Consider the following 13,556-nt stretch of genomic DNA (forward strand, 5'->3'; position numbering starts at 1 on the left):
GCAAATGAGTTTGTGTTTAGGGCTTTGTTTCAAAAATGAATCATAAATAAAAGTGTCATTTTGAATTCCCTACAGTATATGCTTTATTTTTGCTTTTTCTGGAAATGGTAATCCTAAAAAACCAAAATAAAATATAAAAAAAAAAAACTTTTTCAAAAAAATCTGCATACACTCCTGCATTCATAAATTTTCTGAAATAAATATAAATCACATGTGCAGATTTACTATTGATAAACCCATTGAATGCAATAACCCTATGCCCTCTCCCAACTTTGAGTTTCCTGTGTTCGAAGCCGAAGAAGAGGAAGAAGAGGAGATCCCAGACGAGATCTCTCGATTACTTAAGCACGAGGAAAGAGCCATTCTGCCTCACAAAGAGCCTTTAGAAAAGATCAACTTGGGTTCTGAAGAAGACAAAAAAGAAGTGACCATTGGATCGCTGCTTGATACTGATATCAAGAGTAAGTTGACAGAACTTCTCAAAGAATATGTTGACGTGTTTGCCTGGTCCTACCAAGACATGCCTGGGTTGGATACCAATATTGTTCAGCATTACTTACCATTGAAGCCAGAATGTCCGCCAGTCAAGCAGAAGTTGCGAAGGACTCACCCTGATATGGCTAACAAGATCAAAGTGGAAGTTCAAAAACAGCTCGACGCAGGTTTTCTTGTCACCTCAGAGTATCCTCAATGGTTGGCCAACATAGTGCCAGTTCCGAAGAAAGATGGCAAAGTCAGAATGTGTGTTGACTACCGTGACTTGAACAAGGCCAGTCCAAAAGATGACTTTCCATTACCACATATTGACATGCTGGTTGATAACACCGCTAAGTTCAACGTCTTTTCTTTCATGGACGGGTTCTCCGGTTATAATCAGATCAAGATGGCTCCTGAAGACATGGAGAAGACATCTTTCATCACCCCATGGGGTACCTTTTGCTACAAAGTGATGCCGTTTGGATTGAAGAATGCAGGCGCAACTTACCAAAGGGCAATGACTACTCTCTTTCATGACATGATGCATAAAGAAATTGAAGTTTATGTGGACGACATGATAGCCAAGTCCAGCACAGAAGAAGAACATATTGAATACCTTTTGAAGTTGTTTCAACGACTAAGGAAATATCAGCTCCGCTTGAATCCTAACAAATGTACTTTTGGGGTTAGATCTGGAAAACTCTTGGGTTTCATTGTCAGCCAAAGAGGTATTGAAGTAGATCCCGACAAAGTCAAAGCTATTCAAGAGATGCCTGCACCAAAGACTGAAAAGCAAGTAAGAGGATTTCTTGGACGATTGAACTACATCTCCAGATTTATCTCTCAAATGACTGCTACTTGTGGGCCAATTTTCAAGCTTCTCCGCAAAGATCAAGGGGTTGTATGGACTGAAGATTGCCAGAAAGCGTTCGACAGTATCAAAGAATACCTGTTAGAACCACCAATATTGATTCCTCCGGTTGAAGGAAGACCACTAATCATGTACCTTACTGTGTTAGAAGAATCCATGGGTTGTATGCTTGGACAACAAGATGAAACCGGTAAGAAGGAGCATGCCATCTATTACTTGAGTAAGAAATTCACAGACTGTGAGTCTCGTTACTCCATGCTCGAAAAAACATGTTGTGCTTTGGCTTGGGCTTCAAAACGTCTCCGCCAGTACATGATCAACAATACTACTTGGTTAATCTCCAAAATGGATCCGATCAAGTATGTCTTTGAAAAGCCTGCCTTAACAGGAAGGATTGCCCGATGGCAAATGCTATTATCCGAGTATGACATCGAGTACCGTGCTCAAAAAGCGGTCAAAGGAAGCATTCTCGCCGATCATTTGGCGCATCAACCAATTAATGAATATCAATCTCTCAAGTTTGACTTTCCTGATGAAGATGTCATGTACTTAAAGATGAAAGATTGTGACGAACCGTTACCTGAAGAAGGTCCTGAGCCTGGATCAAGATGGGGCCTAATTTTTGATGGAGCAGTAAACGCTTTTGGCAATGGAATTGGGGCAATCATCATCACTCCCAAGGGTACTCATATCCCGTTCTCCGCCAGACTGCTATTTGATTGTACCAACAACATCGCAGAATATGAAGCTTGTATCATGGGTCTCGAAGAAGCCATTGACTTAAGGATCAAGATCCTCGACATATATGGAGATTCAGCCCTTGTGATCAACCAAATCAAAGACAAGTGGGAAACTTACCACCCTGGCTTGATTCCTTACAGAGATTATGCAAGACGTCTGTTGACTTTCTTCAACAAGGTTGAATTGCATCATATACCTCGAGATCAGAATCGAATGGCAGACGCCTTGGCTACTCTATCTTCCATGTTCAAAGTCAGTCACTGGAATGATATGCCTATAGTCAGAATCACGCGCCTTGAAAGGCCCGCCTATGTGTTTGCAACCGAAGCAGTCATCGATGATAAACCGTGGTTCCACGACATCAAACGCTTCCTTCAAACTCAAGAGTACCCGCTTGGGGCATCAAACAAAGATAAGAAAACTCTAAGGAGACTTTCTGGCAGTTTCTTCCTGAATGGAGATGTGCTATACAAAAGAAACTTCGACATGGTTTTGCTCAGATGCGTGGACAGACACGAAGCAGACATGTTAATGCATGAAGTGCATGAAGGGTCCTTTGGAACTCATTCAAATGGGCATGCAATGTCCAAAAAGATCTTAAGAGCAGGATACTATTGGTTGACAATGGAATCTGATTGTTACAAACACGTGAAGAGATGTCACAAGTGCCAGATCTACGCAGATAAGATCCATGTGCCACCGACTCTACTCAACATTCTCTCATCTCCATGGCCTTTCTCCATGTGGGGTATCGACATGATTGGAATGATCGAACCGAAAGCTTCAAACGGTCATCGTTTCATCTTGGTAGCCATAGATTACTTCACCAAATGGGTCGAAGCAGCATCTTACGCCAATGTTACAAGACAAGTGGTCGTGAGGTTTATCAAGAATAACATCATTTGCCGATATGGTATTCCCAGCAAGATCATTACTGATAATGGTTCAAATTTGAATAACAAAATGATGAAAGAATTGTGTGAGGAATTCAAGATTGAGCATCATAACTCTTCTCCTTACAGACCAAAAATGAACGGCGCCGTCGAAGCTGCCAACAAGAACATTAAGAAGATCGTCCAGAAAATGGTCGTCACATACAAAGACTGGCATGAAATGCTGCCATTTGCTTTACATGGGTACCGTACTTCAGTGCGTACTTCAACAGGGGCAACTCCCTTTTCTCTAGTATACGGCATGGAAGCTGTGCTCCCCGTAGAAGTTGAAATCCCATCAATGAGAGTCCTCATGGAGACTAAGTTATCGGAGGCTGAATGGTGTCAAAGCAGATATGATCAGTTGAACTTAATCGAAGAAAAACGTATGACTGCTCTATGCCATGGACAGTTATACCAAGCAAGGATGAAACAGGCCTTCAACAAAAAGGTTCGACCTCGTGAATTTCAAGAAGGCGACCTCGTGCTTAAAAAGATCTTGTCTTTTCAACCAGATTCTAGAGGCAAATGGTCTCCTAATTACGAAGGCCCGTATGTTGTCAAAAGAACATTTTCTGGCGGCGCCATGATTCTTACAACCATGGATGGTGATGAACTCCCACATCCTGTGAATGCTGATGCAGTCAAGAAATACTTTGTCTAAAAAATACAAAAGAACAGCTCGGTAAGTCGAAAACCCGCAAAGGGCGACTTAGGCAAAAATGAGCGTCTCGGTGGACTGAAAACCTGAAAGGGCGGTCCAGGCAAAAATTAGAGACAATAAACAGAAAAAAATTCATCCTGATAGATTGAAAACCTGAAAGGGCAATCTAGGCAAAAATTAGGGATTTATGACAAAGTAACTGCATCAGTCCATACTTCGTCACCTGAAAAGTCCGTACTTCGTCACCTAAGGAGTCTTTCTCATCAAAGGATCTTCAAACAAATCATCACCAATCTGAAGCGACAAGCACAGTTGGAACTCAAAGTTGTAAGGGAATAGTGGTTATTGCTTTCAATGTAGCCTTTTCCGCATAATTACCATTTCCAACTTTTGTAAATACTCTATGGAATCACGCCTTTAGCTGATTACCATCCTATTAAATAAATTTGAGCCTTGTGCCCATTTGTTTGCAATCTTTAATTTCTTTCAGCTTTCAAAATGACGCTTTAATTGTGTTATTCATTTTTTGAAAAAAAGAAAAAAGTTTTAAATGAATTTACTTCACTTTTTCAAAATAAAAGCGAAACTTTCCTTTGAGTTGTGAACAACGGAAGGAACATCAGCAGTCGTCTCCATAGGATGAACAAAAGGATTCTCCCTGAAAAATTGTTGAGACAACGGTATTCTTGTCCCAGAAAAGAATTCCTGAAGCAATTACCCCTCGAAGTAAAGAAGCTCTTTTATCCCCAGCGAAGAAGCTCTTTTATCTCCAGTGGAGAAGTTCTTTCATCTCCAGTGAAGAAGAAAAGATGCTTGTCTTCCCCAGAGAAGTTGAAAGCACGCAACACCATTCATCACCTGTGTTATCTACACCGTGTTGAAGAACATTTGCCAAGTATCTGGTTGTATTGCGACGTCGGTCCCTCTCCAGTATACACTTCTTTGTCTGTCAGTATTGTCAGTATGCATGCTACATTCATGACATTCATCATTCATACATATTTGCATCATTTATGCATTCTCGCATTTTCAATGTTTGCTTCAAAATCACCTGTTTAGGATATATCTATCCCAAAAAAAAAAAAGAAAAATGAAGAGAAAGAAAAAAAAGAAAAAAAAAGAAAAAGAAAAAAGAAAAAATATGGGCGTGTCATCTCTCCAGTAGGTTGTCACCCATAAGCAAAAAGAACATATTCTTTCTCCAGTTCCCCACTGAGATCATTCCTCGTGGAAGAAGGTTGCTTTAGTTTTTCCTCTCCAAAACAAAGGAGAAAATCCCCAGTTGAGTTCATTCCTCATTGGGTACAAAGTCTTGTTTGACTGTCTCTTTCCAATTCATTCTTGGTTAGAACCTTGTCTTTACCAAAAATTCAAATTCCGGTTCTCAAACAGAGTCGTGAAAAAATAGACCATAAACGATAGCCTCATCATCTGAGCAGTTTATGTTTCTTTCAAAAGTTTTTTCTCTCTAGGAAATCAATCATGAAGACCATTTGACAAATCAGGGCCTTATTACTGTTCACAAGGCTGAATAACCAGTAATTTCCCTAGCAAAGTCTCCAGGATCATTTTATCACTCGGCTGATAATTGATCATGTCTTCAGAACCGCTATCACGAGGCTGGTAGTCGGTAACCTTTTGTTCTGGTTACATTATTAAACATGTCTATCACAAGGCTGATAGTCGGTAATATTAACCAAACCTTTGAAACTCTTTTTACCTTGTCAAGTCTATCACCATGCTGATAGTCGGTAATATAGTTTCATACCTTTCACCTTCGCGTTATTAAACAAGTCTATCCCCAAGCTGATAGTCGATAATGTCGATAGGTAAGCTTTTCTTACAAAGCTATCATTCCCCGGTGAAGCATACACTTGCTTTCCCGAAAAGAAAAAACGGATTCTCTTCCTAAAGCGGATTGAGACGTCCTTCCCGATCTCTTGTCCCCAGCGGAGTCAGTTTTGATATTCCCTCGGTAAAGATATCCTCGTATCATTCGCAATTTTGGTATCTTAGGTCCAAAATTTGCGTCTTCTGATATTTAAGTCTCTTCCACCCTATCAAAACGAAGATTTTCAATCTTCATGTCTCAGGTTGAAGAAACTTAAATAGGGGCATCTGTCATACCCCAATTTTTGACCTAAGATACCACCTCATATCATAGCATATGCATCATTTGCATTTCTAACCAATTGCATAGCTTGTGTTTGCTACTGGTGACTCAGCAGGATTTAATCAGGAAATCACTCATCAGCACAAGTAACAATCAATTAGGGTTTTGACTGAAGACAGCACACTCCTGACTTTTGCTCAGAGATTGACCTAATGACTTGGGACATGACCTCAAGACCCCAAGTGCATCATTTTGACCTAATCCATTGGCTCATAACATCTCCTACACAAAGATTGATCAGACAAATCCTCAGATCAGGGTTTTGAACTATCAGGGACTGAAATCAGGGATCACATTTGGGAAACCCTAAAAATCCCCAGGGAGTCAATCAAAGACCTCAATAATCTTCAAATAATCCCTATGACAACATGCAATGGAAATTACATCTCAATTCAAGATCCACAGTCATCAATTTCATCAGGTCGACAATTAGGGTTTTTTGACCTAATTCACTGAACAACTGACTTTTTAATCAGGACATGGCGCCACAACTCAAACCATGGCTCAATATCCTCTAATGCTTCAATGTGATTCATTCATACCATTCATATGGTGAGGATAGCCTGTTTCATTTGAAATCTCCAGAAACGCGAATCGTCAGAAAAAGTCAACTATACAAGATCACCATTGACTTTTGGGGAATTTTGGTCAACCATGACTTTTGAAGTTTTGAATCATCAATATATGATATGAGAAGTCATTTGATCAAGAAAAATCAAGAAAATTAATCAAAAATCAAAAAGTCAAAAGTTTGACTTTTATACTTAGAAAAATTTTCTAAGTGTTTTTCATGGTTTTTTGCAAACTTTGAAAGGGAATTTCTCAAAATTTCACCTACAAACTGAAAAAAACTTCCAACATGAAAGTTGTAGATTTTGATCCAATAAACAACTTTGACACATATAAATTTTTTCCATAAGATCAATCATTTAAGAGATATGGTGCTTCAAAGTTGGTACTTTTTGAAAACTTCACTTAAAACTTCATTTTCTTCAAAGTTCATGGATCTTTTTCACCCACTTCCTTAAGGATCTTGAAGAAACTTTCAACTAGGGTTTTGAAGTGTGTAATATGAGCTTTCCAAAATGTCCAAGAGCATGAAAAAATATGGAGTGTAGCTATGGTTTTGAATTATGCATTTAGTGATCATTTTCACTTGAATTTTCACCATTTTTCACTAAGTTTCAAGACTACATGACCTATAATCCAAGCAATGATGCAAAGAGGCAATAATTGAAGATATTTTCTCTGATTTGAGATCAGAATGGAAGAGGATAAGAAGCTTGAGTTTTAACCATGGTTTGGTCACTTTAACCATTTGCATTTAATGTGAAAGATTCCATTTTATCTCTTAAGCCAAATCATCATTTCTTTGATCAACTTGCAAAGCTCTTCATTCAGAAACCTTGGCCTATAAATAGAGGTCCAAACTCCATTCAAAATCACACCAAAGTCTCACAAATTATAGGCTTTCTCTTTCTTTCTTAGAATGCAAGTTTCTTAAGTTTCAAAGAGGTAAAATGCTCAACCTCTAAACCTTTGAATTTCTGACCAAAGTGATGCTTCCCACAAACCACAAACATCATATGGGATGTGTTTGATCCACTCACACACTCCAAAAACACCTCAAACTCAAAATCACTACCTCACTTCTCAAATATGCATAACCATGGCCTTATCATGCCAAAATCCATTCAAGATCATTTCTGTCCAAACTAACACTTTCAACACCTCATATATATCACATATGAACTATCCAAACACTCACATATGATCTGTAACCTCATAATCTTCAGATTCGATTCACACTCTAAGGTTATGCAGGTCGGGTACCACAGCTTAGCACAGATGAATTCATATGGTTCCAAGCATCCAGACACCTTCCATAATCATCATTGAAGCTATTCAGATTGATACAAAGCATCTGTAACACCTCCAGATCAAAATCCAATTCTCAGTTTGGTCGTTTTTGAGGTAAGTGCACTTGAACTTCAAACTCATACTTGCACGCATCATAAATGAAATATGAGCATACCATCTTGTTTCTGCACCTATGAGGATCATTAACCCTCAATCAATTGCATCATAACATGATCATACACGATTTCACAATGATTTGTCATATTAGGGTTCTTCGTGTTCATCAGAAAATTGATAGCCTTAGAGTGAAAATAAATGCAATTAAAGGTCATCATCATGTTCCTCGTCCAAAACCGAGTGAGATAGACCCTTTGATCAATCAAAACAACACAGATTTGAAGAATTTCAAAATTCAGTTAGGGTTGTGTTCTTGGCGCGTTTTTTGGTTCAAAGAATTTAAATATTTGTTTTAAAATATAATGCATTGGAAGCGTATCATAAACAAGCTGCACGCGCAGCTCAGTTGGTTGTTGTTTTGAGTAGTGAACCTTAGGGCGTGGGTTCAAACCCTGGTGAGGCCAAAAGCATTTTTTTTATCACTATTTTCTTTCAATTTTTTACACAACTTCACCAATTAATTTAACCATTCAAATCAACTCATTTTTTATTCATTTTTTACACACCTCTTATTTAATATACATATTTTGACAATATCAAAAAAAATCACAAAAAAAGATTTATTTAATATGTTTTTAATTAGGTTTAAAATGACATATTTTTAAGTGTTTTTAAATACTTTAAATATTGTTTTTTTATTTAATTTTTAACCTAATCACTTGTAAATATTTTTTGTGATCAAACCCTAATCATTTAGGTCTTAATTGAGTATTAAAACTTGTTTTAACTTAATTAAGTTTGTTTCCTTTCAAATTCAAATCGTTTTAAGACGAGCGATCACGATTCTTTTTCAAAACAATAAACCATTTCTTTCTGAAACTTTTGATTAAATCTTTTAATTGATCAATTGGTTTTCAAAATGATGTGGGGCCTCTCGAATATTAGAGAGTATAAGACCCACTCCTTTTTCCTTTTACAATTTTTCTTTATACAAAAAACTCTTTCAAAAACAAACTTTCAAGCAGTTTTTTTTTCAAACAACGCGTCTGTAAATAAAACGATCAACCATGTTTTTAAAAATATACCATGGGCCTCCATGTAGGTATAAGTCCCAAGCCCTTTTGTACATACCCACTCCAGTACATGAAATTAGGTATTTCATTGTACGCCTTTTGTACATATCTCAATCAGTTTGTTTTTTAACTCTGAATAACAAAACCAAAAATGAAGGTTTTCTTTAAATCTTCCCAAAAATATACCATGGGCCTCCATGTAGGTATAAGTCCCAAGCCCCTTGTGAATACCTGTTTACATAGCTTTGAATAAGTTCAAGTGGACCTCTCCCCGAGTATGAGTCCCGAGCCCTGTGTATACAAATGGAGCATGCTTACAGGTATATTTCCTTCATAAACTCCATTATACACACACACCTTGTCATATATGTATAACTGTTCATATTTGTTCATGTACTTGTTCATGTTTGTTCGTACTTGTTCATACTTGTGATTGTGTTATATGCTTATTCAACTTAGTACAACACTAGGTTCCCCATAGCCTCCTATTGGGCTTCGTGCAAAGAATCTCCACTAGTGTAGGTTAGGACATAGAGTATGGTTTCCCGGTGAAATCGCTCTAAGAGCTCAAACCAACTATACCATGCCTCCCCTTGGGCTTTGTACAAACGAGTGACCCTCCCATAGCCTCCTCTTGGGCTTACAATGCAAGGACCCTGGATTGTCCCTCCCATAGCCTCCTCTTGGGCTTACAATGCAAGGACCCTCGAATAGCCTCCTCTTGGGCTTCGTACAAGGACCCACGGGCTTCTTATAAGCACCCCCCAATATCCAAAACAAATACCCTAGGAGATTAGACATTTTTCATCTCTATGCTAGGAGTATCTCTTATATATCATCACAAACAATCAATCAATCAAACTTCTTTTTGCCACAAGGCTGGCTAATCAACCAAACTTCTTTTTGCCACAAGGCTGGCTAATCAATCAAACCGTTTTGCCACCGTACTGGCTGATTAATCAAAGTTTTTGTCACAAGGCTGACTTCATTGAAACTTTTGCCACGAGGCTGGCTGATTAATCAAAACTTTTTGTCACAAGGCTGACTTCATTGAAAGTTTTTGCCACAAGGCTGGTTAAACAAACAAAAATCAAACAGATGTATGTGATGATATAGATTAGATACATCTAGCATTTAGACGACATTTGTCTATTTTCCTTTGCTTCCACTAGCATAAGTGGGAACTACGATTGCTCTGATTTTCTCAACATCCCTTTGAGAATACGTAGGCACAAGGTCGATCCTTGGCGAGCAAAACAAAACAAAAAAAAAACCATTCAAACCTTAGCACCCGTAGACCCGAGCTACAGATGCTCTGATTCCCTCTAAGGGATATGTATGCAGAGGATCGCGATGATCTTTGCGAGCATAATCAAACAAACACCTTAGGTCCCACCTCTTTTTCACAAGAACCTCCACCACAACAAGCATGGAATGAAAAACAAAGAAAAGAAACCTATAGAGTACTATAGATACGTTGGGTGCTAATACCTTCCCTTCGTATAACCAACCCTCTTACCCAAGATCTCTCCCCCCACTTTTAGGTTATTGCAGCTTTTTCCCTTTTCCTCCTTTGGAAATAATAAAAAGTTTGGTCGGTACAAAAGAAAAATCATTTTTTTGAGCACTCGAGCCCAAAGAAGGCATCAGGTGTCTCATTTAGAAAAGACAAACGATTTTTCGCCCGCGACAATGGTGAATCAAAATCAAGGAGGCTATCAACAAAGACAAGCTCCTTACCAAAACCAAGGTGGATACCAACAAAGGCCTAATGCACCACAATATGGCCAAGGGTGGAGACAAGATAATTATCAACAAAGACAAAGTCCTTATCAACAACAACCACCTTCTCAAGACAAGCCTTCAAAGTTGGAGGAGACTCTAAATCAATTCATGCAAGCATCAATGGCGAATCAAAAGAGTAATGAAGCGGCAATAAAGAATTTAGAGACTCAAGTCGGCCAACTTGCAAAACAATTAGCCGAGAAGCAAACCGGACCATCATTCACGGCAAACACTCAAACCAATCCTAAGGAGCATTGCAAAGCGGTTGTAACTAGGAGTGGGAGGGTGCTTGAAAGTGAAGTGGAGAAGGAGGTCGAGGAGGAGGAAGTTAGGATAGAAAAGGAGAAAGAGGTGGAAAGTGAAGTAGAACCAAAGAAAAATGAGGAAGTCTTAGTTGAAAATGAGAGTGAAGAAAAAAGTGAGGAAGAAAAAGAAAAAAATAGAGAGAAAAAGAGAAATATTAAAGAAGGAAAGAAGAAAGTTATGAGTTCTCCCGTTCGTAATTTACCTTATCCTCATGCTCCCTCGAAGAAGGATAATGAGAGGCAATATGCTCGTTTTTTTGACATATTTAGGCAATTGCAAATTAATATTCCTTTTGGTGAAGCTTTAGAGCAAATGCCAAAATATGCCAAGTTTATGAAGGACATTCTCACAAAGAAAAGAAGTTACACTGAGCCCGAAACGGTTGTCCTAGATGCTAAATGTAGTGCCATCATTCAAAGTACTTTACCAAGGAAGGAAAGAGATCCAGGAAGAGTTACTTTGCCGGTTACTATTGGTGACATTCATATTGGAAGAGGTTTGGTTGACACGGGTTCAAGTATCAATTTGATTCCTTTGTCCATGGTCAAGAGGTTAGGCATTGTGGATATGAAAAATACTAGAATGACACTTCAATTAGCCGATAAGTCTACAACTATGCCTTTTGGGATAGCGGAAGATTTACTTGTGAAAGTTGACAAGTTCTTCTTTCCGGTAGATTTTGTTGTCATTGATATGGAGGAAGATGTTGATACCCCATTGATTCTAGGAAGACCTTTTATGAAGACGGCAAGGATGATGATAGACATTGATGATGGTTTGATGAAATTGAGGTTCCAAGATGAGGAAGTGTGTTTTGATCTCTCGGAAGCAATGAAACATCCAAATGATACAAGTGATTGTTTTAGAATTGATGCTATGGAGGAAGTTATCATGCAAGTTGAAAGTAGAGCTCATGTGTTCAATCCTCTTGAGAAAACATTAACCAAAGCTCTTGATGTTCTCAATGAAGAAGAAGAAAAAGAGATTGAAGAGTGTTTGCGAGATCTTGATGTTTTTGAAGAGATAAGTCCTTTTGAAGCAAAGATGGAGGAGTTGAAAGATGAGCCAAAGGTGGAAGAAACCAAATTAGAATTGAAGATGTTACCGCCCCATTTGAAATATGTTTTTCTTGAAGAAGGTGGTAAGAAGCCGGTGATAATTAGTGGTTCATTGTCTAAAAAGGAGGAAGAGAAATTAATTCATGTGTTGAAAGCTAACAAGGAGGCGATATGATGGGTTCTTTCCGATCTAAAAGGAATTAGTCCGGCCTATTGTATGCATAAAATTATGATGGAGGAGGATTTTAAACCGGTAGCTCAACCTCAACGCCGGTTGAATCCTACAATGAAAGAAGTTGTAAGAAAGGAAGTGGTGAAACTATTGGAAGCCGGAATGATTTATCCTATTTCCGATAGTGCATGGGTGAGTCCAGTCCAAGTGGTACCAAAGAAAGGAGGAATGACCGTGATCACAAATGAAAAGAATGAGTTGATTCCGACACGGACCGTGACGGGTTGGAGGATGTGTATTGATTCCCGAAAGCTTAACCAAGCTACTAGGAAAGATCACTTCCCTTTACCTTTTATGGACCAAATGTTGGAAAGGTTATCGGGTCAAGAGTTCTATTGTTTCTTGGATGGCTACTCCGGGTACAACCAAATTTCGGTCAATCCGGAAGATCAAGAGAAAACGGCATTCACTTGTCCCTTTGGAATTTTTGCTTATAGGCGAATGCCGTTTGGATTGTGTAATGCACCGGCCACTTTCCAAAGATGTATGCAAGCCATCTTCTCGGACTTCATAGAAAAGACAATGGAAGTTTTCATGGATGACTTCTCCGTTTTTGGAGCCTCATTTGATCTTTGTTTGAAGAATTTGGATGCCGTGTTGAAAAGGTGTGTTGAAACCAACTTGGTCCTCAATTGGGAAAAATGCAATTTCATGGTTACCGAAGGCATAGTTCTTGGTCACAAAGTTTCTTCCAAAGGAATTGAAGTTGATCGAGCAAAAGTGGAGGTTATTGAAAAGTTACCACCGCCAACAAATGTCAAAGGAATTCGAAGCTTCTTAGGCCATGCGGGATTCTATAGGAGATTCATCAAAGACTTTTCAAAGATTGCAAAGCCTTTGAGCAACTTGCTCAACAAAGATAAGTCTTTTGTTTTTGATAATGCATGCCTTTTAGCTTTTAATGAATTGAAACAAAGATTGACCACCGCACCCATAATCATAGCACCCGATTGGAAACTTGGTTTTGAACTAATGTGTGATGCTAGTGATTATGCGGTAGGAGCGGTGTTGGGTCAAAGAAAAGGAAAAATTTTTCATGCTATACATTATGCTAGTAAGGTTCTTAATGAAGCACAAATTAATCATGCAACAACTGAAAAAGAACTACTAGCTATTGTATATGCATTAGAAAAATTTAGGTCCTATCTAATTGGTTCGAAAGTTGTTGTTTACACTGACCATGCAGCGATAAAGTATTTGCTTACCAAGCCGGATTCAAAGCAAAGGCTCATTAGGTGGATATTGTTGCTACAAGAATTCCACTTAG

General features: G+C 38.5%; 1 protein-coding gene across 1 annotated transcript; it reads left to right on the forward strand.

The window, feature by feature from the left end:
* The first annotated feature begins 228 nt into the window (after positions 1-228).
* On the forward strand, positions 229-3,781 carry LOC131608112 (uncharacterized). The gene has a single exon (XM_058880045.1). The coding sequence runs from the start codon at positions 257-259 to the stop codon at positions 3,683-3,685; it is 3,429 nt and encodes a 1,142-aa protein (XP_058736028.1). The 5' UTR covers positions 229-256; the 3' UTR covers positions 3,686-3,781.
* Positions 3,782-13,556: the final 9,775 nt, after the last annotated feature.

This window comes from Vicia villosa, linkage group LG1 (assembly GCF_029867415.1).
Source record: "Vicia villosa cultivar HV-30 ecotype Madison, WI linkage group LG1, Vvil1.0, whole genome shotgun sequence".
In the NCBI taxonomy this organism is placed as follows: domain Eukaryota; kingdom Viridiplantae; phylum Streptophyta; class Magnoliopsida; order Fabales; family Fabaceae; genus Vicia; species Vicia villosa.

Excerpts from the sequence above, each read along its gene's own strand:
- LOC131608112 (XM_058880045.1), top strand. The coding sequence starts at position 257 with ATGCCCTCTCCCAACTTTGAGTTTCCTGTGTTCGAAGCCGAAGAAGAG.